Source organism: Hemitrygon akajei, chromosome 1 (assembly GCF_048418815.1).
Source record: "Hemitrygon akajei chromosome 1, sHemAka1.3, whole genome shotgun sequence".
Classification (NCBI taxonomy): domain Eukaryota; kingdom Metazoa; phylum Chordata; class Chondrichthyes; order Myliobatiformes; family Dasyatidae; genus Hemitrygon; species Hemitrygon akajei.
Window position 1 is genome coordinate 153,884,681 of NC_133124.1, and position 27,700 is coordinate 153,912,380.

The 27,700-nt window shown below is 39.9% G+C and overlaps 1 protein-coding gene across 1 annotated transcript in view; it reads left to right on the forward strand.

Moving 5' to 3' along the window:
- ndc80 (NDC80 kinetochore complex component) overlaps positions 1-27,700 on the forward strand; it is a 120,376-nt gene that overhangs the window by 31,220 nt on the left and 61,456 nt on the right. Inside the window, exons 6-10 of the mRNA XM_073053023.1 lie at positions 3,744-3,846; positions 6,258-6,356; positions 8,712-8,805; positions 12,289-12,395; positions 25,919-26,063. Of these exons, the coding sequence (XP_072909124.1) occupies positions 3,744-3,846; positions 6,258-6,356; positions 8,712-8,805; positions 12,289-12,395; positions 25,919-26,063 (548 nt within the window). The remainder of the gene's footprint in view (positions 1-3,743; positions 3,847-6,257; positions 6,357-8,711; positions 8,806-12,288; positions 12,396-25,918; positions 26,064-27,700) is intronic.

The following is a 27,700-nucleotide window of genomic DNA, read 5'->3' on the forward strand; positions in this document are numbered from 1 at the left end:
GAAGTCTCCCCTCTCCCCACCACCAATGTCCAAGGGAAGGGTAAGGGCTGATGCAGCTTGACACCGGTGTCGTCACAGAGCAATGTGTGGTTAAGTGCCTATGCTGGTTTCATTTTCCAAAATACATCACCTCACTTTGGTATAATGGACAACGAGGAAGGCTATCAAAGTTTGCCATGTGATGTTGCTCAGCTGGGAAAATTGGCTGAAAAATGTCAGATAGGTTTTAATGCAGACAAGTGTGAGGCATTGGGTGATTAAGTAAAATTTGTGTAGTGAATGTTAGGGCTCTAAGGTGTGTAGTGGAACAAAGGGATCTAGGACAACAGAGCTACAATTCCTTTCAAAGTGGTATCACAGGCTTACAAAGAGTTGTTAGCACATTGGCCTTCAGAAGTTGGGATGTTATGTTGTACAAGATATCAACATAAGGCTGAATATAGAGTGTTGTGTGCTGTTCTGGTCGTGAGAAAATGTACAAGGAAATTGATGGGACTTGAGGACAGGTTATAGAGAAAGGCTGAATAGCACAGGAAAAGGAGGGAGATCTTGCAGTGGTATACAATATTATGAGACTATTGATTGGATGACTACATGAAGGCTTTTTCCCTCTTGGATCTGGTGAGACTTGAGCTAGAGGCCTTACAGTAGGTTTAGGGTGAAAGGGGAAATATTTAACTGGAATCTAAGTGGAAGCTTCACTCAGAGGCTGGTGCAAGTGTAAAACATGCTGGCAGTAGAATTGATAGATGCAAGCTCAATTGTAATTTTTAACAGAAGATTGGAGAAGTAAATGGATGGGAAGGGTTTGAAGGGATATGGTCCAGGTGAACGTACGTGTAGATGGGACTGAGCGAAAGATAAGGTTGGTATGGATTAGATGGCTGAAGGGCTTGTTTCTGTGCTATAGTAATCCATGACTACGACTCTGAAAGAAAAACAAGATTACACCATATTATTTAAATTGTATTACACTGTGGGATGTTGACATATGGAGGTTTTGTCATTGAAAGCATAGTGGAAAACAAACAAAACTGCTGATGTTGGAGTTTGTAATTATTTATATTTTTTTAAAAAAACACAAATACTGGTAGAATAGCCAGTCAAGCAGTATGAGTTTCTAGTAGGTAAATTATCGGGGCAGAAATAGTTCAAGTTCTACATTAAAGCCCCTTCATCAAAACTGAATGCATAGATGCAGGTGCTGTTAGGAAATAATAAGGTGAAATCACTTTCATAACAAGGATCTGAGAAAATCCTCTCCTGGAATGTTTTTAGCAGGTTGGTTACGTTGCCTGAGAAGCAACATGGTTGCTGTAAAGGGAGTGAAGAAAAGATTCTCCAGACTAATTCCTGTGATAACAGCGCTGCTGAGAGGCAAGACTAGACCAATTAGTTTCATATTGACTGACAGTCACGACCTGAAGAATTTTCCAGAACATGGAACAGAATGGCACTGGACATGCTATTCAGCCCACAGTGTACTAATCTTGATGCCAATTTACAATGAGTCACAACCTTCATATTCATTGTGTTAATCTAAAACCCTCTTAAATTCTATCAAACTTCCTGATTCTATTGTTACACCTATTAAACATCTACCTCTCTGTGTAAATAACCATCTCTAATGCCACCTTTAAGCTACCCTCTATGAATTTTAAACGTCCTCTGGTATTAAAGTATCTACTCTGTGCCTCTCATGATTTTTAAAATCTTTATCAGGCTCCCCTCAGGTTCTGACCCTAGGGAGAAGAGCTCAAGTTTGTCCAACTTTTCCTTGTCTCTCATACCTTTAATCCACATAACCTTGTGTACGTTTTCCAGAAACTCTTTTCTGTAATGGGGCAACCAGAACTGTGCATAAAACTCCAGTTCGACTAAAGTTTTGAATGGCTGCAGCGTGACTTCCTTACACTTGTAGTGAACGCTTGGGCCTACTATTAACCGTGCATTTTCTCCTTCTATTTGACCTCGCAAAGTGCAACATCTTACTCTTGCCTGATTTAAACTCCATTTGGCACTTCCCTGCCATATCTGTAACTGATCCGAATCTTGCTGTATTCTTTGACAGTCCTTCACACATCTGCTACTCTGCCAGTATTGATATTATCTGCAAATTTACTAATCCACCTATCCACATTTTCTTTCAGATCATTGATACATATTACAAGCAACAGAGGCCCTATCATCGATCTTTACACCTCTGGTCATGGACCTCCAATCAGAATAACAGCCTTCTACCTTTACTCTGTCTTCAATGGACAAGCCCGTTTTGATCCCAAACGTGCAATTTGCCTTAGATCCCATGCATTTTCATCTTTTGAATCAACCTAACATAAGACATAGGAACAGAATGAGGCCATTTGGCCCGTCATTTCTGTTCTGCTGATTTATATTTCTCTCAACCCCATAAGCTTTGATGCCCTGACTAATCAAGAGCCTATCAATGGCCACTTTAAATACACTCAATGACTTAGTCTTCATAGCTGTCTGTGGTAATGAATTCAGAGATTCACCCACTTTCTAGTGAAAGAAATTCCTCTTCATCATTGTTCTAAATGGATATCTCTCTATTCTGAGGCTGTGCCGATAGTTTGACACTCAGCCACTATAGGAAACATTTCCTCCCATATTCAATATTTGATAGGTTTCAGTGAGATTCCCCTCCCCCCCTTCTGAACTTGAGTAACCTTGTCAAATGCCTTACTAAAGTCCATCTAGATAAGACCATAAGACATAGGAGCAGAATTAGGTAATTTGACCCTCGAGTCTGCTTCGCCATTTCATCATGACTGATCCCAATCTCTTGCCTCGTCCCCATATCCCTTCATGCCCTGACCAATCAAAATCTGTCAACATCTGCCTTAAGTATATATAAAGACTTGGCCTCCAGAGGTGCCTATGGCAAAGAATTCCACAGATTCACCACCCTCTGGCTAAAGAAATACCTTCTCATCTGTGTTCTAAAAATATGCTTCCTATATAATGTCCACAAATTCAAATTCCTTTATCATTTTCTCAAAAAGCTTGCTCAAGTTTATAAGCCCTACTCAAAGCCATGTTGACTGTCATTAAAGTGACCTTGTCTTTGCAAATGTGCATGAATCTTATCTCTCAGTATCCTAACCAGTGGCTTCCCTACTAACCCGAGACTCACTGGCCTATGATTTCCTGGATTATCTATATATCCATTCTTGAACAGACACATCATTTGCTATTCTGCAGACCCCAGGATCGCTCCTGGTGCTTCTTAGGATGTAAAAATCCCTATTAAAGCCCCAGCAATCTCTTTATTTTCTTTCACTATTCTGGGATTGAGGAATTATCCACCTGAATGCTTAGCACTCAGCACTACCTCCTGAATATCAAAAAATGTTTTAACTGACTCCAAGCACAAATTCCATTATTTATCCTTTAGTGGACTTAGCCTCTCCTTAGTTTCCTCTTTTTTAAAATATAACTATAATGTGCCGCTCCATAGGTGCTGCCTCAGTCACTGAGTTCCTGCAGCATTTTGTGTGTTGCTCAAGGTTCCAGCTTTCTGCAGTCTCTTGTTCATCTCTTTATATTCACTGATGCATAGTTAGGGGATCTAATTGCAAAATACTGACAGCAGCAAAGTGTACTCTATTCAGAGAGTAATTCTGACTGCAGGGCTGTCTAAAACAACATTGAAAATAGTGTGATGCTCAAAAGTTGAGGATGTCTCCCTTTTCATTAATGACTTTTATTATTGATTCAAGGTATCCCTTTCCATTGTCAAAAAGTTCAATGTATACAGTTGGAGCTCCACACACTTGGCCACAGATTCTTGGTGCATTAATTTGGTTAATAGATGTTGTCAAGGTAAGAATCCCTAATCGCTGACAGTTGATCTCTTTTCTGGTTGCTCTTTTTTGTTGTTGTTGCTATTTTGATCAGGGTGGACTGGTTGTGCGGCCTGCAGTCAACGAATGACAGATTTGAACTGAACATTCCTGGACTTTATGCTTTTGTTTTATATTCTGTGGTTTTTTTGCCATTTGCATGATTTTTTTATATGTTGGGAGGTTGATGATTTTCTTTGAACAGATTCCATGGTTTTCTTTGTTTTGTGGCTGTCTGTAGGAAGATGAATCTCAGGGTTACGTACTGCATGCGTACTTTAACTATAAATGTACTATGCAGTTGATGATCATGTCGAAAATTGCATCCCTTCCAGAGGATCGGAAGGACAGTGACAAAATAGCTGTTTAGGCAACTGCTGACTAAAGGGGTTGCATGCAGATATTTAAACAAAATACCCCTTCTCCCAACATTTTGAAGACAGTTGATATCTCCATGGTCTTAAAATCAGAGCATCAGAAAATCAAATCAGTGCCTTTCCGGGCTCTTTGAAAGAGCTGTTTTATATTTTCCATGTTCCAAGAGTCCCAAGGAAAGGTTTTCCAAACTGATTCAATAAAATTTTATTAGCCCTTCAATAAGATTTGCAGCAAGTTTGTCTCCTACCTCTTCCCATTTGTTCTTTCATTGTTCTTTTATCCTTATCATTTACCGTATGTATTGTTACGAACCCCGTAACTGGGTCACTTACCAGCAAAGATAGAGAGGTCCGTTGAAGTCTGATTGTACTATTTTTAACAGTATTTATTAGTAAAAATGCACAAAAATAATATCAATGCAACCATACAGATAATATATGTCGTCAATACTAAATCTAAAGGTGCGGGTATAATAATAATCAATAAGAAATAAGCTCTATTGTTGTCTAGGGGATAATGTATTGTCCGTTGGAAATATAAAAGTCACTCAGTTCATTCAGGCTGCAGCCTTTTGGTTGTCGCTGTGTTGCACTTTGTTGGAGAGAGAGAGAGAAATAGGAATAGAATGGGAACAGTTACCGCTGCGGGTTTTCCAACCTTTATGGTTTCGATCCGTCAGGAGTCCCGTGGTGAGGCCTCCAATCCCAGGCAAAGGGAAAGGACGCACACGAGCCCCCCACCGGCTGTCGCTATTAAACGCTGTCACGGGATTTCTAGCGTTTCTCCTGGTGCGTCTAAAGTTGTTCCCCAGACCCTCTTTTATCCTTACTCACGGGGTCTCAGATGTCAATCAGGTTGGGATGATGCAATCCCTCAACCAGCCCACTCTGGTCATCCCCTGAGGGGCTTCAATGAATAGTACAGTACTCAATACACAATTCCGTCTCCAAGAGACAATAGCCATTATCAATGGTTCCGTCTTGCTGAGGCCAGGACACATTCCAAACCCTGTGTATTCTGGACGTCTCTCTCTCATTTCCTGGGTCCCAGACCCAAATTAATAGCGATCTTGCGATTCTCAAAAAGGAGCGGGTGACTTTGTACCCTTCGGCCCCTCAGAGTTGTGGCACATTCGTTACAGTATGTATTCGGTTTGTGTTTCCAACCTTTATTGTTCTGGTTCTAATTAATGCAATTGTCCAAGCATTTCTCTTCTGTCCATTTCTTTGCAAGCTTCTGTCTGAAACTTATTTTCGTTCGTAACCAGAGAGGCATTTCTTCATTTCTGGTTCTCTGACCTTGCTCTGTTTCTTGTCTTTTTGTAGTTTTTAGTTAATTTTGAACCCTGTTTCTAGCATTTGGGTCTTTGCCCTGACAGTGTCCTGGTGCTTATGCCCCATGGGGGCATAATGGTCCATACCCCCTATTCTTTTGCCATAACATCCTCTTAATCTCTGTGCCATGAAGAATGTGACTTGGGTAAAAGTCTTTAAGGAAGTGTTCTTTAGTTTCTTGTAGTTTGTGATTCTCCTTAATAGAATCTATTTTTCTTAAGCTGACTTTATAATATAGCACGACAAGTTTTCTCTTCAAACTCCATTGCAACCGTTGTGAAAAAAATTCTTAGTTTGAAGAAGGCTTGCAAGTTCAACCTGGCTGCACAACACACACTCAATGCTGGAGGAACTCAGCAGCCAGGCAGCATCTATGGAAAAGAGTACAGTTGACCTTTCAGGCCAGGGATGCCACCCTGAGGAAGTTTAAATCTTCAATACTCTTTTCCATAATTGCTGCCTGGCCCACTGAGTTACTGCTGCATTTTGTGTGTGTTGCTCGGATTTCATCTGCAGGTTTTTTTGTGTGAAAGAAAGGCTTGCCTGTTTCTGATTGATGGAACTTCTTGGTTTTGGCAGGAACTTTAAGTTGCACAGTGCAGTTTAATCATCAGTAGAAATGTAACATGTGGATGCTGAAAATGGCCTGAACGGTTATTCTTGTTTACTTTCTATGCAGTTGACCAAGTCCATCAATCCAGATAGGATTCTGTTTGGCCCAGAAAAGGACTGGGATGAAGTGGAGAATGTGACTGCTGATGGTGTACATCATAATAGGGTAACCAATTACCAGTTCAAATGGTTCAACTTAATATCAAAAAATGTATTACAGTATACAATCTGAAATGTTTACTCTTCACAAAGGCATGCACGAAACAAGAAACCCAAAGAATTAATGATAGTAATATCAGAACCCCAAAGCCCCTCTCCCCCTCCCATGCACAAGCAACAGCAGAAGCATCAATTCTCCCCCCCCACCACTTGCACCAGCAGAAGCACCCCCCCACCACCACCATGTAAGCAATAGCAAAGGCTCCCAAAGACACCTTGATCTAGAGCCCATCAAAAATTTCAGTTCATAACCCAGCACTTTGGTATCTTGGACAGGCTTTTTCTCTCCATTGAGAGAGAGAGAGAGAGAGAGGTTGCTCCTGCCACAAGAAGAGTGCAGACCAGGAGCTTGCTGTTCCAATGTTACAATCTTCCTTGTCACTTCTCCAAGCTCCCACATGACTCGAGAACCAACAGGCTTTCACCTCCATCGAGAGAGAGATATCGCTGGAGTACCGGGGCCTTTTTCCCACAGCAGCACACACCTCCTCCTGTCCCGATGTTTCAGTTATCTTCAATTTGCCTAATTTTCATCACTTTGAACTTAATTCAATAAATATAGTAACATTTTACCAGTTGTGGTTCCTGTACATCATCTAATCACACAATCCCGGATACTGACGTGGAGAGAATCTCGTTCTATACTCACACATTCCTGGGTCAAACAAATAGTGAAGCTGCCTCTATGCCATCCATCACACACTCCCAGGGCTCAGACACACTACAGACTTCCCTCTACACCAGCCTTTCTCAACCTTTTTGCCCTGGAGGAACACTTGAAATCATTTTTAGTTTTCAGGAAACCCCTGCATAAAAATAATTATATCTACAGCTCACAGTAGATCAGCATGACCAGTAAGTTGTAGATATAATAATCCAAAAATAATTGTCAATGCTCTTTTGAGTAGAGAATGAACTTTTAGCCAATCTTTCTTGGAGGGAAAAAAACAGGTACTTAAGCTTTCTTGAAAATGATCTTTCTTTCCCTTTTGTAAATTTTAAAAGCTCTTATGGCAAACCTAACTAATTTCTGTTAAGTAACTAGCTTAAGCCAAAATGGGATTTAATTTTTCTAAAGGTAAACTTGGTAGATTCAATTTAAATAAAGGTTGTAAATCGATTTTAATTAATGCTATTTACAACATGAAAATGCATTGACAATGTTGAAAAGTAAAGTTACTAAAAACCATAAGCCAAAGCGATATGAATTAAAAATATAGCCTAAGACACACTTTTATATAAGACTGTCAGACATGTTTGTAAAACACAGGGGCTAATCAAATACAAAAAAGAACGGCATAATAAATAACTAAATGAGAAAACTGCAAAAAATATGAAAACCTCAGAATACAATTCACTTCTAATCTACACAATCCACCTCTTGCAACATTTACAACAACAGCAAAGTGGCAATCCAGCAGCTGAATCACAGCCCGTTCATTAAAAAAAAAATTCCTTCTTTGGAATTAAATTTTCCCTCCAACTTTCCACACCGGTAGAATGGAGGAGGTAATTCGGGAGGGAGAAGCAGATGTCACAGCTCAAGTTGGGTGAGTCCATTCAATGCTCGGAAAATACACTTCACCCTCCTCATCAGCCTACTGTCCACCCCTCCATGCAATATTACACTCATTAATTATCAACGGTCTCCCCAATTTCACATCAAAAACTGAGAATTGATGCACCTAAATAAGCATGGTCCTACTGCACACTGCCACAGTGGGCTGAGAGACCTCTAGCGAGATTGCTAATGGGGCTGCTCGGTCACTGTCCGCCACTGCGAGCGCAAGCATTGTACCTTGTAAGTTCAAAAGATGCTTTTTTTAAAAATCACAATCTCTTGTGGAACCCTGTTTGAGAAACCCTGCTTTACACTGTCCCGTCTCAAACTCCCAGTGGTCAGACACGCTATGAACATACCTCTGCACTGTCCCATCACACACTCCCAGGGGTCAGACACACAGTGAATCTCCCTCTAAACTGTCTTATCACACACTCCACGGGTCAGAGAAATGAAGCTTCCTCTACACCATCACAGATGAGGGCTGCTGGAGAAACCTGGAAGGATGTCAGGTTTTGGCTTGGCATGTCTCAGTTAATGTTTCCATACTTTGATGTTTTGCTGCATTAACAATGGCATCAGTTTCTGATGTAATCTCTGCCAGATTTATTAAAATATGTTGCGTCATGAGGTACAATTGGGATTTGTTGATCTTTGTTTTATTTTTTCATTTGGATTGCTTGCCTTTCCCTTGGATAATGTGTTGCACAAAAATGTTGTAATCTTAATTTTTCTATATAGCTGTTCCTTAGCTATGTGAGTAAGTGTTATTCACGTCACCTTGCTGGCATTGATGACCACGAAGACTTGGACTTGGAGAATTTGGCTTTGCTAAGTGAGTATGACTCGGTGATTCTGAAACAGAATTCCTCTGCTGTTTTCTATCCTTGTCCCATGAAGAGTTGTGTATTGTGGAAGTGTCTAGGATTTGCACTGTAGCTCTCACTGTTGGTAACTTAAATGAAGGTCTGTTTCTTAAATATTTTATTGTAAATTAGTGAAGTGTTGCTGAATCTTACTTTTTGTGGAAGCAAAGGTGCAGTTTTCCTAGTTGTATCTAGATATTAATTCAAATAGAAATGACTAATGTAGAAGACAAAATAAAACTGATAAATTTTAAAGAACTGCTATCTGTCAGTGTGAAAATAAAAATGCCGCAGTCGCCCTTTGCAACTTTATGAAAAATTACAGAGTGAATAGAGAACAATGGGGATTGAGAATTGACTTTGTGTGGGGCTCAGTCAAACTCTGTGCCAGTGTCCAGGATTATTTATGTAGTTCACATCTCTGCCTAATATTTCCTCTAATGATTTGACTCTTGATTGTGTTGCAGTTCCTTGTAAAATGAGGTGAATCTTCAGTATAATAATTAGCTTCTGCAGTTGATTCCTGTTTGGTATGAACAATGCCTGTATATTGCTGGAATAAATAGGGCTCTGCTCTTCATCCCTACTAGAACCCCTTCCTTTCAAACTGCAGGGTGAATTTTATTATATTATAAGACCAACAGACCCAAAGCCATCAAACGGTCCTCAACCATTAATCCTTTAATTCCCAGAATCATTCTTATGAACCTTCTCTGGACCATCTCCAATACCAGCACAGCTTTTCTTTGATAAGGGGCTCAAAACTGCTCACAATTCTCCAAATATAGCCTTTATAAAGCCTCAGCATTGCATCTTTTTATTTATATTCCAATCCTCTCATTGAATGCTAACATTGCATTTGCTTTCCTTAACACCAACTCAAGTTAACCTTTATAGAACCCTGCATAAGGACTGCTAAGCCCCTTTGCACCTCCGATTTTTGAATTTTCTCCCCTTTTAGAAAATAGTTTACGCCTCTATTTCTTCTACCGAAGTGCATGACCACTACAATATTTTCCATCTGCCACTTCTTTGGCCATTTTCCTAATCTGTCTAAGTCCTCCTCCTATCTGAAAACTGGCACAGCTGATAATGTAGTAATGCATTCAACATTAGGTGAGAGTTTAGGTACAGATCTTAAGCCTTAAAGTACTCTACAGTCCTCTGCCTGAGAATACAACTAACTGAACTGATGATTCATAGCAAGGGTGTTTTTTTTTTTGTTTGTTGAAGGGAAATTGTTGTTTTCTAAGGATATTGTTGCCCAGGGCAATATCTTTGATGCAAGCAACCTCAACACTACCCACCCCACTATTTATCTTCATATCATCTGCAATCTGGGCCACAGAGCCAATTCCGTCATCCAAATCATTGAGGTATAGTGTGAAAAGTGTCCGGCTGGTGGTGCAGTGGCATCAGCACTGGACTTGAGCAAAGGCTCCTGAGTTCGAATCCAAGTTAGGCCACCCCTGAGCACGCTTTCCATTTGAGCCGAGTTGAACGCCAAGCTAGCCACTTGGCCTCATAAAAAAAAATTACAAGGGTAGAGTCAGGAACGTTCATATCGTGGCCCGGTTAATCTGAAAGGAAACCAATCCTGACACCACGTGCCAGACAAGAATGGCTGACTGTCTCGTGCAAAACACTACAAAAAATAGTGTGAAAAGAATTGTTTCCAACACCAAACCCTGCTGAAAACCACTAGTCACTGGCAACTAACCAGAAAAGGCCACCTTTATTCCCAGTCTTTGCCCTCTGCCAGTCAGCCAATTTCTTATTCTTACTAGTATCTCTCCTGTAATACCATGGGCTCTTATTTTGTTAAGCTGCCTTATGTGCAGCTCCTTGTCACAGGTCTTCTGAAAGCCCAAATAAACAACATTCATTGATTTTTGTTTGTCTATCCTACCTGTTATTTCCCCAGAGAATTCCAACAGAATTGACAGGCAATATTAACCCTTAAGGAATCTTTGACCTATGTTATCATTTGACTCCTCCTTAATAATAGACTCCAACACCTTTTCAACCACTGAAGTCAGACTGGCTGGCTTAGAATTATCTTGTCTTCTGCCTCACTCCTTTAAAGAGTGGAGTGACAGTTGCAATTTTCCAGTCCTCATAACCATTTCAGAATCTAGTGATTCTTGAAAGATCGTTACTAATGTCTCCACAATCTCTTCAGCTACTTCTTTCAGAACCCTAGGTCATAGACCATCTGGTCCAGGTGACTTATCTACCTTCAGATCTTTCAGTTTCCCAGTAACCTCTTTAGTAAAAACAACTACACTCACTCTTGCCTTCTGAAACTCTTGAATCTCTGGCATACTGCTGGTGTCTTCCATGGTGAAGGCTGATACTTATTAATACTTATTAATTTCATCTGCCATTTCTTTGTCCACCATTGATATCTCTCCAGCGTCATTTTCCAGCAATCCAATATTCATTTTTGATATTATGGTCACTACCTCCAAATGGCTCCTTTACTTTAAGCTCCCTGATTAAATCTGATTCATTACAGAACACCTAATTCAGAATTGCCTTTGCCCCGATGAGCTCAACCATAAACTGCTCTTAAAAAGTCATCTTAGAACATATAATAATACAGCACAGTACAGGCCCTTCAGCCCACAATGTTGTGCCGACCCTTAAACCCTGCCTCCCACATAAACCCCCACCTTAACTTCCTCCATATAACTGTCTAGTAGTCTCTTAAATTTCACTAGTGTATCTGCCTCCACCACTGACTCAGGCAGTGCATTCCATGCACCAACCACTCTCTGAGTAAAAACCCTTCCTCTAATATCCCCCTTGAACTCCCCACCCCTTACCTTAAAGCCATGTCATCTTGTACTGAGCAGTGGTGCCCTGGGGAAGAGGCGCTGGCTGTCCACTCTATCTATTCCTCTTAATATCTTGAACACCTCTATCATGTCTCCTCTCATTCTCCTTCTCTCCAAAGAGTAAAGCCCTGGCTCTCTGTGGGTTCTCTACAAATTCCTTGTCTTTGGAATGCACCACCAACCTGATTTTTCCAATCTACCTGCATATTGAAATGCCTATGACAATAATTAACATTTGTGAATCTCCTGTGCTTTTAACCCTTTGATTTGTGCAGTTGTATATTGAGCTATGTTTTTGTTGTCACAACTACTAATAGAACCGATATTTGAACAAAATCAAAAAATGAAGCTATCACCATATTTTGAAATGGGACTCTAATCATTATTGTTTGAGGCATTGAGTGGAATTTTTTAAGGTTTATTGAAAAGCAATCTTGTAGCTTATGGAAGGAACTGCTGGAAAAACTCAGCAAGACGTGTTGTCTGTGGAAAAGGAAACATTTCACGTCCAAGGCATTTTGTCTTTCCACCAGCTGAGTGTTTCTAGCAGTTTCTGTTTGTATTTCAGATTGTTGGTATGTTTCATTTTTTTCATTTTGCTGTCCTTTCCAGAGCAGCATTTTGGGGTGGATGAAGCTCAATTTGAAGAAGTTGCTGCTGAGAACAGGAAGCTCTCAGAAGAGTTGAATAAGCTGGAGAAAGAAAAGCAAAATGAACCAGTTAGGTATTTTCGTACTTTTTAATCACCTATATATTTCTGGTTTTTCATAAATCCATATGGTAGGTATCGGATTCTATCTATTCTGATTTACTATACTCCATAAACAGTCTTTAAATTTTACAGAAAAAGCAATCTTATAATGTAGGGTAGTTACAGCCAAAGCTGAATTAATTGTAATGAATAGGCATGCTGAAGTTCTAAGATAAAATTAATTGCAACAGCTGTAAAAAGTGCAGGGCAATAAGACTTTGAGATGGATATGGCAAGTAAGGTTAAAGAAAATTCCTTGAGATCCTATATCTACATTGAGAGTAAAAGGGTGGCTAAGGAAAGAGAGGGTCTCCTTAGATATCAGCAGGGTTTCATGTATTGAGACTCAGGAAATGAGTTGGATTTTTATTAAATATTTTTCTTCGGTGTTTAACCATGATTGTTCAAGAGATAAGGGAAACAAGTGGAGATGCCTTGGAGAATATTACAATTATAGGTCGATTAGCCTAACCTCAGCAGTTGGGAAAGTATTGAAGTCCATTATTAAATGAGGTTTTGGGGTTCTTGGAGACTAATGATAAAATAAGTCAAAAGTCAGGATAGTTTCTGTAACGTGAAATCTTGCCTGACAAATCTGTTGGAAGTCTTTGAGGAAATAACAAGCAGGGTGGACAAAGGAGAGGCAGTGGATGTCATTTACTTGGATTTTCAGAAAGCATTTGATAAAGTGTCTCACTCGAGGCTGCTTAGCAAGATAAAATCCTATGATGTTACAGGGAAAAATACTGGCATGGATAGAGGAATCGTATCTACATGGCAGGATGCAGTGAGTGGGAATAAAGGGCAGTTTTCTGGTTGGCTGCCAGTGACTAGTGGTGTTCCTCAGGGCTCAGTATTGGGTTGGCTACTTTTCACATAGTTTGTCAATGATTTAGATAATGGAATTGATGGCTTTGTGGCAAAGTTTGTGGATGATACAAAAATGGCTGAAGAGGTAGGTAGTACTGAGGAAGCAATGCAATTGTAGCAGGACTTGGACAAATTGGAAGAATAGGCAAAAAAAAGTGACAGATGGAATAGAGTGTTGGGAAATGTATGATAATGCATTTTGGTAAAAGGAGCATAGGTACAGACTATTATCTAAATGAGGAGAAAATTCAAATATCAGAGGTGCAAAAGGACTTGGGAGTCCTCGTGCAAGACTCCAAGAAGGTTAATTCACAAGTTGAGTCTGTGGTGATTCCATTTTGTAGCATATGGAGTAAGTCGCATTCCTAGCGACTCTCTCTTTTAATATATTTTATATCCCACTGACAGATCCCTTTTAGCTTTGATTTATTACTTCTACTGAAGGATTTAAGACTTAATTACAATGGCCGAAAAAAGTCGTTCTGGTACTGAACTGAGAAGCGGCAAGACTTTTCCTGAAACGGAGCAAACCGAACAATATATATAAACTATACATATACATACACATACACACACACTCATTTACTTTTCTTTTTTGAGAGAAAGAATATTGTTTGTAATATTATTTGCTTGGATTTATTTTTTTTGAATATGTGTTTAAGCTACTTTAGCTGATTCTAAGATGGCCGTTGTTGATTATGTTTTTATTACTGTTAGACATAACATAGTAGTTGAATTCTGCTTGTGTCTTTTATTATGGCTATTTTCCGTGGGATCTTTGCTTTATTTTAATATACGGAGCTGCAAGATGGAGAACAGGGTCAACGGTTATTAGTTAGCATGGAACCAGCCTATTGGTTCCTTAATTCTTAACTTTTGGGAGGTGGGAGGGGTCTATTAGAGTAGGTTTTTTTCTTGATTGGGCAGTTCTTCTGATGGATTTCTCTTTCCTAAATGTGTCACTCCTTCTGGTTGTACCCGCGCCTTTTGGTTTAATCCGTACTTGTGTAACATTTCTTTTATATAATATTAAATTCAATTTTAAACATGGATGTTAATAAAATCAATATAATATCTTGGAATTGGAACGGTGTCAATCACCCTATTAAGCGTAAAAAGATTTTTAAGAAATTAAAAACACAATGCAGATATGATTTTTGCGCAAGAAAATCATATACGAAAACAGGATGAGGACAGGTTTTTCCGCTTCTGGAAAGGACCTCTGTTCCACTCGCTGTTGGATAATAAAATAAGAGGCGTTTTTATATTTCTTAGCCCCAAAATCCCTTTTGTACATTTTAATACTACTGATTTGATTGGAAGATATCTAATTATTACTGGTTTATTATGTGAGCAAAAGGTAGCTCTGGTGTATGTATACGCACCTAATGTAGATAACTCTGATTTTTTTAAGAAACTTTTTTCTGAGTTACTGAATCTCAATGAATATAAGTTGATCATGGGTGGTGACTTTAATTGTTTAAAATCCGGCGATTAACAGGTCATCAACCAATCCGTCGCTTCCTAATAAAGCGGCAGCTTGTATTAACTTTTTTATTAGAATATGGCCTCGTCGATATTTGAAGATATAAACACCCCAATGATAAAGACTTCTCTTTTTTCTCACACGTTCATCACAAGTATTTTCGAATTGATTATTTTTCTTTTAGATACATGTCTGTTAAACTCCATTGTTGAATGTGCATATAACCATATATAACCATATAACAATCACAGCACGGAAACAGGCCATTCCGGCCCTCCTAGTCCGTGCCGAACTCTTAATCTCACCTAGTCCCACCTACCCGCACTCAGCCCATAACCCTCCACTCCTTTCCTGTCCATATACCTATCCAATTTTACCTTAAATGACACAACTGAACTGGCCTCTACTACTTCTACAGGAAGCTCATTCCACACAGCTATCACTCTCTGAGTAAAGAAATACCCCCTCGTGTTTCCCTTAAACTTTTGCCCCCTAACTCTCAAATCATGTCCTCTCGTTTGAATCTCCCCTACTCTCAATGGAAACAGCCTATTCACGTCAACTCTATCTATCCCTCTCAACATTTTAAATACCTCGATCAAATCCCCCCTCAACCTTCTACGCTCCAATGAATAGAGACCTAACTTGTTCAACCTTTCTCTGTAACTTAAGTGCTGAAACCCAGGTAACATCCTAGTAAATCGTCTCTGCACTCTCTCTAATTTATTGATATCTTTCCTATAATTCGGTGACCAGAACTGTACACAATATTCCAAATTTGGCCTTACCAATGCCTTGTACAATTTTAACATTACATCCCAACTTCTGTACTCAATGCTCTGATTTATAAAGGCCAGCGTTCCAAAAGCCTTCTTCACCACCCTATCTACATGAGACTCCACCTTCAGGGAACTATGCACTGTTATTCCTAGATCTCTCTGTTCCACTGCATTTCTCAATGCCCTACCATTTACCCTGTATGTTCTATTTGGATTATTCCTGCCAAAATGTAGAACCTCACACTTCTCAGCATTAAACTCCATCTGCCAACGTTCAGCCCATTCTTCTAACCGGCATAAATCTCCCTGCAAGCTTTGAAAACCCACCTCATTATCCACAACACCTCCTACCTTAGTATCATCAGCATACTTACTAATCCAATTTACCACCCCATCATCCAGATCATTTATGTATATTACAAACAACATTGGGCCCAAAACAGATCCCTGAGGCACCCCGCTAGTCACCGGCCTCCATCCTGATAAACAATTATCCACCACTACTCTCTGGCATCTCCCATCTAGCCACTGTTGAATCCATTTTATTACTCCAGCATTAATACCTAACGACTGAACCTTCTTAACTAACCTTCCATGTGGAATTTTGTCAAAGGCCTTGCTGAAGTCCATATAGACTACATCCACTGCCTTACCCTCGTCAACATTCCTCGTAACTACTTCAAAAAATTCAATAAGGTTTGTCAAACATGACCTTCCACGCACAAATCCATGCTGGCTACTCCTAATCAGATCCTGTCTATCCAGATAATTATAAATACTATCTCTAAGAATACTTTCCATTAATTTACCCACCACTGATGTCAAACTGACAGGTCTATAATTGCCAGGCTTACTTCTAGAACCCTTTTTAAACAATGGAACCACATGAGCAATATGCCAATCCTCCGGCACAATCCCCGTTTCTAATGACATCTGAAAGATCTCCGTCAGAGCTTCTGCTATCTCTACACAAACTTCCCTCAAGGTCCTGGGGAATATCTGGTCAGGACCCGGAGACTTATCCACTTTTAAATTTCTTAAAAGCGCCAGTACTTCCACCTCTTTAATTGTCATAGGTTCCATAACTTCCTTACTTGTTTCCCTCACCTTACACCATTCAATATCCTTCTCCTTAGTGAATACCGAAGAGAAGAAATCGTTCAAAATCTCTCCCATCTCCCTCGGCTCCACACATAGCTGACCACCCTGATTCTCTAAGGGACCAATTTTATCCCTCACTATCCTCTTGCTTTTAATATAACTGTAGAAGCCTTTCGGATTTACTTCCACCTTATTTGCCAAACCAAACTCGTAACTTCTTTTAGCTTTTCTAATCTCTTTCTTAAGTTTCCTTTTACATTCTTTATATTCCTCGAGCAATTCCTTTACTCCATGCTGCCTATATCTATTGTAGACATCCCTCTTTTTTCAAACCAAGTTTCTAATATCCCTTGAAAACCATGGCTCTTTCAAACCTTTAACCTTTCCTTTCAACCGAACAGGAACATAAAGATTCTGTACCCTCATAATTTCACCCTTAAATGACCTCCATTTCTCTATTACATCCTTCCCATAAAACAACTTGACCCAATCCACTCTCTCCAAATCCCTGCGCATCTCCTCAAAGTTAGCCTTTCTCCAATCAAAAATCTCAACTCTAGGTCCAGTCCTGTCCTTCTCCATAATTATATTGAAGCTAATGCTATTGTGATCACTGGACCCGAAGTGCTCCCCAACACATACATCTGTCAGCTGACCTATCGCATTCCCTAACAGGAGATCCAACACTGCCCCATCTCTAGTCGGTACTTCTATGTATTGTTGCAAAAAACTATCCTGCACACATTTCACAAACTCTAAACCATCCAGCCCTTTTACAGAATGAGCTTCCCAATCTATGTGTGGAAAATTAAAATCTCCCACAATCACCAGCTTGTGTTTACTACAAATATCTGCTATCTCCTTACACATTTGCTCTTCCAACTCACGCTCCCCATTAGGTGGCCTATAATACACTCCTATCAGTGTTACTACACCTTTCCCATTCCTCACTTCCACCCAAATAGCCTCCCTAGAGGAGCTCTGTAATCTATCCTTCCAAAGCACCGCCATAAGATTTTCTCGGACAAGCAATGCAACACCTCCTCCTCTGGCCCCTCCTACTCTATCACACCTGAAGCAATTAAATCCAGGAATATTTAGTTGCCAATCACACCCTTCCTGCAACCATGTTTCACTAATAGCTACAACATCATAATTCCAGGTATCAATCCATTCTCTAAGCTCATCCACCTTTCTTACAATGCTCCTAGCATTAAAATAGATACATTTAAGATACTCTCCACCTCCTCCTCTCTTTTCATCCCTAGCAATGCATTCAAATTTATTATCCTTTTCTTTCTTCTCCCCTACAACTTCGGGCTGAGCGCATCCCTTCTCCATCACCTGCCTTTCCTCCCTTTACACACTGTCTACTTACTTGCTCTACTGTTGAACTAACCTCCTCTCTCATAGTTTCCTCAAATTGATTTCCGTCCCCCCATCTTACTAGTTTAAAGTCTGCCCTGTAGCCCTAGCAAACCTCCCCGCTAGGATATTGGTCCCCCCAGGATTCAAGTGTAACCCGTCCTTCTTGAACAGGTCACGCCTGCCCCAGAAGAGGTCCCAATGATCCAGAAACTTGAATCCCTGCCCCCTGCTCCAATCCCTCAACCACGCATTCATCCTCCACCTAATTCCATTCCTACTCTCACTGTCGTGTGGCACAGGCAGTAATCCCGAGATTACTACCTTTGCGGTCCTTCTTCTTAACTGCCTTCCTAACTCCCTGTATTCTCCTTTCAGGACCTCTTCCCCTTTCCTACCTATGTCATTGGTACCTATATGTGCCACCACCTCTGGCTCCTCACCCTCCCACTTCAGGATATCTTGGACGCGATCAGAAGCGTCCCGGACCCTGGCACCAGGGAGGCAAACTACCATCCGGGGCTCCCGATCACCTCTACAGAACCGCCTGTCTGAACCCCTGACTATCGAGTCCCCTATTACTATGGTCCTCTTTCTTCTATCCCTACCCTTCTGAGCTACAGGGCCGTCCTCTGTGCCGGAGGCCTGGCCACTGTCACTTCCTCCAGGCAGGCTGTCCCCCCCAACAGTACTCAAACATGAGTACTTATTGTCAAGGGGTACAGCCACTGGGGTACTCTCTAGTACCTGCCCCTTCCCCTTCCTGACCATGACCCACCTATCTGCCTCCCGTGGCCCCGGAGTGACCACCTGCCTGTAACTCCTCTCTATCACCTCCTCACTCTCCCTGACCAGGCGAAGGTCATCGAGCTGCAGCTCCAGTTCCCTAACTCGGTCCCTCAGGAGCTGCAGTTCGACACACCTGGCGCAGATGTGGACGTCCGGGAGGCTCGGAGACTCCAGGACCTCCCACATCCGACACCGAGAACAACAAGCTGCCCCCAGACTCATACTTCCCAAATAACTGAAAATAACAAGAAGAACTAAAAGATAAGCCTACTGTGCCCTCTTCCGCCTAAGCCCTCTGAGCCCAAGCCCTACACTCTGCTCCCGGCTCACTCCGCTGCCCGCTGCTTAAGGCTGCGTTCTTTTTATATCTTCCCTCCTTCCCAGGCCTCCTTCACGCACCTGCGCAGTCCCGCCTCTCAGAACTCCGATCTGAGAAGCAATTTGAAAATGGCTGCCGCCGCACTTCTTCTCAAAGCCTCGCTGTCCTCTTCCAAAAGAGAACTACCTCACTCCTTCTCTCCTTTTTATATCTTCCCTCCTTCCCAGGCCTCCTTCACGCGCCTGCGCAGTCCCGCCTCTCAGAACTCCGATCTGAGAAGCAATTTGAAAATGGCCGCCGCCGCACTTCTTCTCAAAGCCTCGCTGTCCTCTTCCAAAAGAGAACTACCTCACTCCTTCTCTCCTTTTGACATCATTGCGCTCTCAGATCATTGCGCCTTTAAAGTTAACCCTTAAGCTTTCAGATAGATTTTTGAAAATGTCACAGTGGAGACTGAATCCTGTATTGTTACAGGATCCAGCTTTTGTTAATTTTATTAAGGAGCAAATTTCTATATTTTTTGAATTTAACACAACTGAAGGAATGTCAAATCTGGTTATATGGGACACGTTGAAATCTTTTCTTAGGGGACAGATAATCTCATATTCAGCAGCCTTGAGAAAGAAAACTAAAGTGGAATTGTCAGTGCTTATTAATAAAATTAAACAGATAGATAAAGCGTATTCAGTTAAACCCACTGAAGACCTATATAAAGAAAGGGTCGAACTTCAATCACAGTATGATTTGCTTCTGACCTTTCCCATTGAACAGCAAATTTTTAAATCTAAAAGTTTATTTTATATACATGGGGAAAAAATCTGCTAAGCTTTTAGCGGGTCAGTTAAAGGCTAGGATGGTCAGAAGACAGATTTTTTAAAATTCGTCGACCAGATAGAACATAAACTTTAGATTCTTATGAAATTAATAAGATATTTATGGACTTCTATTCTAATCTTTATAAATCTGAATTCTCTGATAGCACTATTATTATGAATAGATTTTTGCAAAGGTTAAACATACCTCACATTTCGATTCAAGATGTTGATATGTTAGATGCACCTATTAAACAAGAGGAGATAGCCAAGGCTATATCCTCTATGCAATTAGGTAAATCTCCAGGACCTGATGGTTATATGGTAGAATTTTACAAGACTTTTCATGAAATGCTTATACCACATCTTCATCAAACATTTGCCGATTCTACATCCTCTGGGAATCTTCCTAAAACTTTTTGAGGCACTAATTTCATTGATTCCAAAAAAAGGAAAAGACACACTGGAATGTGTGTTTTATAGACCTATTACTTTATTGAATGTAGATTTTTAAATCCTCTCTTAAATTCTAGCAGATAGGCTTGAGTATATCTTGCCTAATGTTATCTCAAACGATCAAACAGGTTTTATAAAAAATAGGTACTCACTTTTTAATATTTGAAGATTGTTAAATATTATTTATTCCCCCTCAGCCAAAGAATCTGAATGTATTATATCTTTGGATGCAGAAAAAGCCTTTGATAGGGTGGAGTGGCCTTATCTATTTCAGGTTTTGAAGAGGTTTAATTTTGGTCCAGGATTTATTTCCTGGATCAAATTGATTTATCATGCCCCGGTAATTGCAGTTATAACTAATAATCAAAAGTCTCCTTATTTTAGATTATATAGAGGTACCCTTCAGGGTTGTCCCCTTAGTCCTTTATTATTTAATTTGGCTTTAGAACCACTTGCTATTGCTCTTAGGGATTCTAATTCTGTGCAGGGTATTAAGAGAGGGGATAAATTACATAAGGTTTCATTATACGCGGATGATTTATTAGTTTACATTTCAAATTCTAGGAAATCTATTTTTATGTTATCTATATTTATGGAATTTGGTATTTTTTCTGGCTATAAACTTAATTTACATAAAAGTGAATTACTTCCTATTAATAATTCTGATTATTATGATCAAATACCTTTTAATATTGCCAAAAACCATTTCACTTACCTTGGTATCAAAATTACTAAAAATTTTGAAGACCTATATAGGTATAATTTCTTCCCTTTAGTTAAATATACTCAACAGGCACTTTCTAAATGGTCACCTATGTCGATGTCATTGATAGGTCGAATAAATGCTATAAAAATGGGTATTCTACCGAAATTTTTATATATATTTCAAGCAATTCCCTCTTTTGTTCCAAAAACATTTTTTGATAAAATAGATTCTCTGATTTTGTCTTATGTTTGGAATAATAAAAGCTCTAGAGTGAATAAACTTTTATTGCAAAAACAAAAAAAAAATAGAGGACTGGCCTTACCAAACTTTAGATTTTATTATTGGGCAATTAATATTCGTTATATTACTTTTTGGATTTATGATGTAGATGACCAAGATCGCCTTTCATGGTTACAGTTGGAGGAAAATTCAGTAATGGGGTTTTCGTTAGCTTCTTTATTAGGAGCTCCCCTTCCATTTTCGCTCTTAAGAATAGGTAGACAAGCTCTCAACCCTATTGTTAAACACACTTTAAAAATTTGGTTTCAGTTTCGTAGATTTTTTTGAATTAAATGATTTTCTACTTTCTAGTAATATCTATTCTAATTTATTTTTTAAACCATCAACTTTGGATAAGGCTTTTTTAACATGGAAAATTAAGGGAATAAAAACTTCTTTAGATTTGTTTTTACAGGACTGTTTAATGTCCTTTTCACTGTTAATGGATAAATATGATATCTCTAATACACATTTTTGCAGATATTTACAGGTTAGGAATTTTTCACGTGAATTTTTTTTTACTGAATTACCCCTTAACCTGCTCTTTAAAATTGGCTTATGCTATTTTTCAGCTTAAACCTTTTCAAAAATGATTAATAGCTATCATTTATAAACAGTTAATGAATGCTTGCATGTCGCCTAATGATAGGGTTCAACGCACCTGGGAAGTAGAACTTGAACATTCACTTTCAGACAATCAATGGAGTAAAATTTATTATCTAGTCAATAATTCATCTATCTGCGCACGCCATACCTTAATTCAGTTTAAGATAGTACACAGGGCCCATATGTCCAAAGATAAATTGACGCATATTTTTCCTAATATAAGCCCTATCTCCTCCATTATGTCATATCTAAGCTTGGAGAAAATTAGAAGCCGGACATTTGATACATCCTTTAATTTTGAACAAGTCTAGCGACCCTTTATTCAATATTTTCACATGATCTATTTATTTATTTATTTATTTATCGGGTGGGGGGGGATCCTTATCTGTGAAGGTTCAGAGATGACTGGAAGGATTTTTTTTTCTCTCTTTTTTAATTTTATCCTCAATTGCACTGCCCAATTTTTCTTTTTCTTTCTTTTTTCTTTCTCTCTTTTTGTTTCAGTTTAGTTAGTGGGGGGTTTTTTCTTTATCAAATAAATTTCCAATCTTTTTTATGATTGCTATGAGGAGTTGTTTTTTTTTGGCCATTGCATATATAACAGCGTAACATTTTATCTATCTGAATTTGACATTATATACTTTCTGTTTTTTTATTGCTGTTTATGTCTTTTATATTATCTGTTTGCTAAACTCCTCGTCTGATTTGTATATTCTTTATTTGAAAATCAATAAAAAGATTGAAAAATGAAATGAGTCTGTGGTAAAGAAGGCAAATGCAATGTTGGCATTCCAAGTTGAATAGAATATGAAAACAAGAAGATAATTCTGAAGCTTTATAAGACACTAGTCAGGCCGCACTTGGAATATTATCATTGGTTTTAGGCCCCTCATCTTAGAAAGGCTGTATTGTCATTGGGAAGAGTCCAGAGGAGGCTCACGAGAATGATTGCAGGAATGAAGGGGTTAACATATGAGGAATGTTTGGCTGTTTTGGGCTTGTACTCAATAGAATTTAGAAAAATGTGTTGGGATCTCATTGAAACCTACTGAATGTTGAAAGGACTAGCTGGAGTGGATGTGGAGAGGATGTTTCCTATGGTGGAGGTATCCAGAACTAGAGGGCACAGCCTCAAACTTTTTCAAACAGAAGAAAAGAGGAGTTTTTTTAGCCAGAGAGTGGTGAATCTGTGGAATGCTCTGCTGCAGACTGCGGTGGAGGCCAGCTCTGTGGGGTATATTTAAAGCGGAAATTGATGGACTCCAGATTGGTAGTGGCATCGAAGTTGTGGTGAGGGGGCAGGTGTATAGGGTTGACTGGTATCCGGGATCAGCCATGATAAAATGGCAGAGCAGTCGATGGCCTGAATGACCTAATTCTGCTCCTATCTCTTATGGTTTACCAGAAAGGAGATTTTTTGCCTTTCGGTGAATTAAAGTGGATAAATCCCCATGGCCTCATCAGGTGCCTCCTCGGAATTTGGAGGAGGCTAGAGGGAAAAAATGTGGTGGTTTTGTGGAAATATTTGCTTTGACATTAGCCACTGACGAAGGTTGTTCTGTTTGAGGATAGCATTGGCAAACAAGCAGCAGCCAAAGCCTGAGAAAGTTACTAGAGAGAATTTAAGGGATAGGACCTTACTAGTATTTGGATAGACAATCTTATTAGGAGGAGTCAGCGCGGTTTTATGTGTGGAAAAGCATGCTTGTCAAAACTTTCAAAGTATTTTGAAGTGGTAACCAAAAGGGAAGAGCAGAGTAGGGCAGAAGCTGTTGTCTATTTGGAGTTTAACAAGACCTTCAGCAATTTGGTGGGTTGGTCTGGATCCAAGGAAATCTAGTTGGGTGGATTCAAAATTGGCTCGGGTAGCAGAGGGTAGTGATTGAAAGCTCATTCTCAGACTGGGGGCTGGTGACCAGTGGCGCGCTGCAGGTATCAGTATTGGTACCCATTTTCTTTCAATATTTATATAAGTGATGTGGATACCACAAAATTAGGAGGTGTTGATAGTGAAGAAGGTTATTTTAGATTGCAGGGGGATCTTGATCAGGTAGGCAAGTGGGCTGAGGAGTGGCAAAAGGATTTCAATTCATATATGCACAAAGTAATGCGTTTTGGAAAGGCAAACCACTGTAGGACTGAAACTGGTAGGATATTAATGGAATAAAGGGTCTTAAGTATACAAGTGCATTGTTCATTGAAATAGCGTCAAAGCTAGATAGGATGGTGAAAAAGGTGTGTAGTACACTGGCCTTTGTCAGTCTGGGCAATGAATATAGAAGTTGGGACATTATGTTGTCATTCATGAGGCCCCACTTGGAGTATTGTTTTATAAAAAAAGATGTGGTTAAGCTTAAAAGAGTGCAGAAGGGCATTATGGTAGCATAGCAGTTAGCATGATGTTATTACAGGTCTGGGTGCTCTGGAGCTTTGAGCTCAATTCTGGCAGCATCTGTAAGGAATTTGTATGTTCTCCCTGTGGAATACGTGGAATATCCCCAAGTGCTCTGGTTTCCTTCCACAGTCCAAAGATGTACTGGGTAGGTTCATTGATTGTTCTAAATTGTCCCATGATTAGGTTGGGGTTAATCACGTTTGCTGGGGTTGTAGCTCAAAGGGCTGGGAGGTCACACTCCACACTGTATTGCTAAATAAATAGATTTATGATTTTGTCTGGATGAGATTGCTGAGTGTAGGTCAATATTCCATGGAACTGTGGAGAATAGGGGAGTGGTCTTATGAATGGGGGTATAGATAATGTAGATGGTAACAGTTCCCGGGGGGGGGAGAGAATATAAACTACATCTAGAGGGAAAAGATTTAATGAGTACCAAGGAGTCCACTTATTCATACAGGAGGTGGTGGTCACCGTAACCATGGACTTTTTACTCTCCTCCCATCCAGTAGGCGCTACAGGAGCCTCCGCTCCCTCACCAGCAGGCACAGGGAGAGCTGTGACACTGCTGAACCTCACATCACAGCGCTAAGCAGTATTGTACCCATCTTGCAGTGTCTCATACTTTTATATCTGTGCTGTAGCACTTTTTTTTATTCACAGTTATTTTGTATTATTTTACACTATTCTTTGCATTTCTCATTAGATGCTATCTGCATTTCATTTGGCTTTGCATCTGTACTTGGCACAATGGCCATAAAGTTGAATCTAATCTAATATGGCATGAGCTGCCAGAGGAAGTGGTTGAGGTATATACAATAGGCCCACTTAAAAAGAACTTGGATAGATTCATGGAATGTCAGGACTTAGAATATGGGCAGAACACAGGAAACAAGCTAGCAGGAAGGACACTGTGGTTGACACAAATTGGTTAGACTGAAGGGCCTGCATACAGTGCATCTCTATTGTGAGCCCTGCCTCCTCCTCCTCCACCTTATCCCATATTTTTTCCTAGAAGCATACAAATGCATTGTTTTCCAAACCAGTACTTCCGATAAACAGTGCCTCACATCCACTTGTTTTTAAACATCCATTCTTTAGTTTGATCCCTTACCATCAGGCAGGGGACATCGTAACATTAGGAAAAAAACAGTTAGGATGAGAAACTACTTCTTCCCTCAGGCCATAAGAATATTAAACTCTGCCACCACCCTGGTCTCATGATGTATGAAGTGCCAGTAGCATTTTACCGTTTACTTTTTAACTTGTTTTGTATATTCACCTTATTATTAATTTATTTGTGGTAATACTACTTTAAGGGTTATGTATGTGAGTTGATATGTACTGTGTTTGAGCACCTTGGTCCAGGGGAATGTTGTTTCATTTGGCGGTATACGTGTGTAGATTTGAATGGCAATAAATTGAACTTGAGTTAGTTGTATAGGTGAAGATGGTTTCTCAACAGGAATGAAAGAGTCCAGAACTGCTGGATAAATTAACACATTTCTCTGCCATCATTTGATTTCAGGATAGAGTTCAGGCACTAGAGAAAACCAAAGCAAGCCTGCAGGCAGATCGGGAAAAATATAAGAAATATCTTGAAGAAATGGAAAATCATAAAGCTACCCTGGAACAGAGAGCAAAAGAAATTGAGGAAGAAATAGAAGCCACAGGTTTGTTTTATTCTCATATTGAAAGTTGGGGAGAATGGAAAAGTTACTGATATTTTGATGGTGTGAACTAATCAGTGTATGAATCAATACTGCGAAGAATTGGTATGAAATTTAAACTTTTCTAACAGTTCTGACTTCTGATGGAATTTTAAAACAACTCCAGGTCATAGGTAATGTTACTCCTAACTTTAGACATTAGTGAAAATCGAACATATGAATTTATGGCTGAAAAACTGGTGCAGGAGACAGGGTTTGAGGTTCTTTGATCAATGAGAGTTCTGGGACGGGGTGACCTATGCAATGGGTGGGTTGCACCTACACTGAAAGGAATCAATATCCTGGCCAGAAAGGTCATTTATGCTAATCAAGAGAGTTTAAGCTATTTTGGCTGGAGGATATGAATCAGAACGCTGGGTCAGACAGGAGGAATTGAGAGGAAGATGGGTGTCATGAACGGTAAGTCTCTAAGGAAGAATAAGGAGGATGGGTTAAAGTGTTTATTTTAATGATAGGATTATGAAGGATAAGAATGATGATCAGTACGTGGAACTATGATGTAGACGTTACAGAGACTTGCTTGAGAGGTGGTCAGGAATGGATGCTTAATATCCAGGATTCTGATGTTTTCGAAGAGGTTGTGTGGGAGGGGGAGCTGACCCTGCTTTTGGTTGTCACAAGGGCAGGAATGGCTGCTAGATGTTTCAGGATTGAGATGTTTCAAAACGGACGGGGTATTAAAAGGTGGAATGGATTTGATAATCAGGGATAGTATCAGCTGCAGAAAGGGAGGATGTCGTTGAGAGGTTGTCTACTGAATTAGTGTGCAAGTATGTCAGAAACAGGAAGGGAGCAAACAGTCTCCTCAGAGTATTCTATAGACCCCCCCCTTCCCCCACCCTTATACCCCACCCCCACACTCCACTCCCAATAGCAAGAGACACTGAGGAGCAGATAATACTTTTATGGAAAGGTGCAAAAATAACTGGGTTGTTATCATAGAAGAAATCAACTTCTCTAATACTGATTGGCACTTTCTCAGTGCAAAAGGTTTAGATGTGACAGAATTTGTTAGATATGTCCAGTAAGATTCCTGACACAATGTATAGATAGGCTGACTGGAGAGGTCATACTGGATCTAGCATTAGACATCAACTAGATCAGCAGTCATATCTCTCGATGGGAGAGCATTTCCAAGACAGTGACCACATCTCTCTGACCTTTACCATAGTCTTGCAAAGGGATAAGAGCAAATGGTATGGGAAAGCCTTTAATTGGGGGAAAGGAAAATTGCGGTGATATTAGGCAGCAACTCGGGAGCATGAAATGGGAGCGGATGTACTTGAAATCGTTGAGGTTATTTAGAGAGCACCTGCATGGGATTCTGGATAGGCTTGTCCTGTTCAGGTAGGAAAAGGGTAGAAGAACGAAGGAGCTATGGTTGATAAGAAATGTGGACATATGGATGTTTGACATGAGATATCTAGTCACGAGGAACAAAGAAGCTTAATTCAGGTTTAGGAAGCAAGGATCGGACAAGACTCTTGAGAGTTGCAAGGTAGCCTGGAAGGAGCTATAATCCCGGTCCCTTTTAGTCTAGAAGGCAAGGGGGAATCGTAGACCAGTGAGTCCTACTTCAG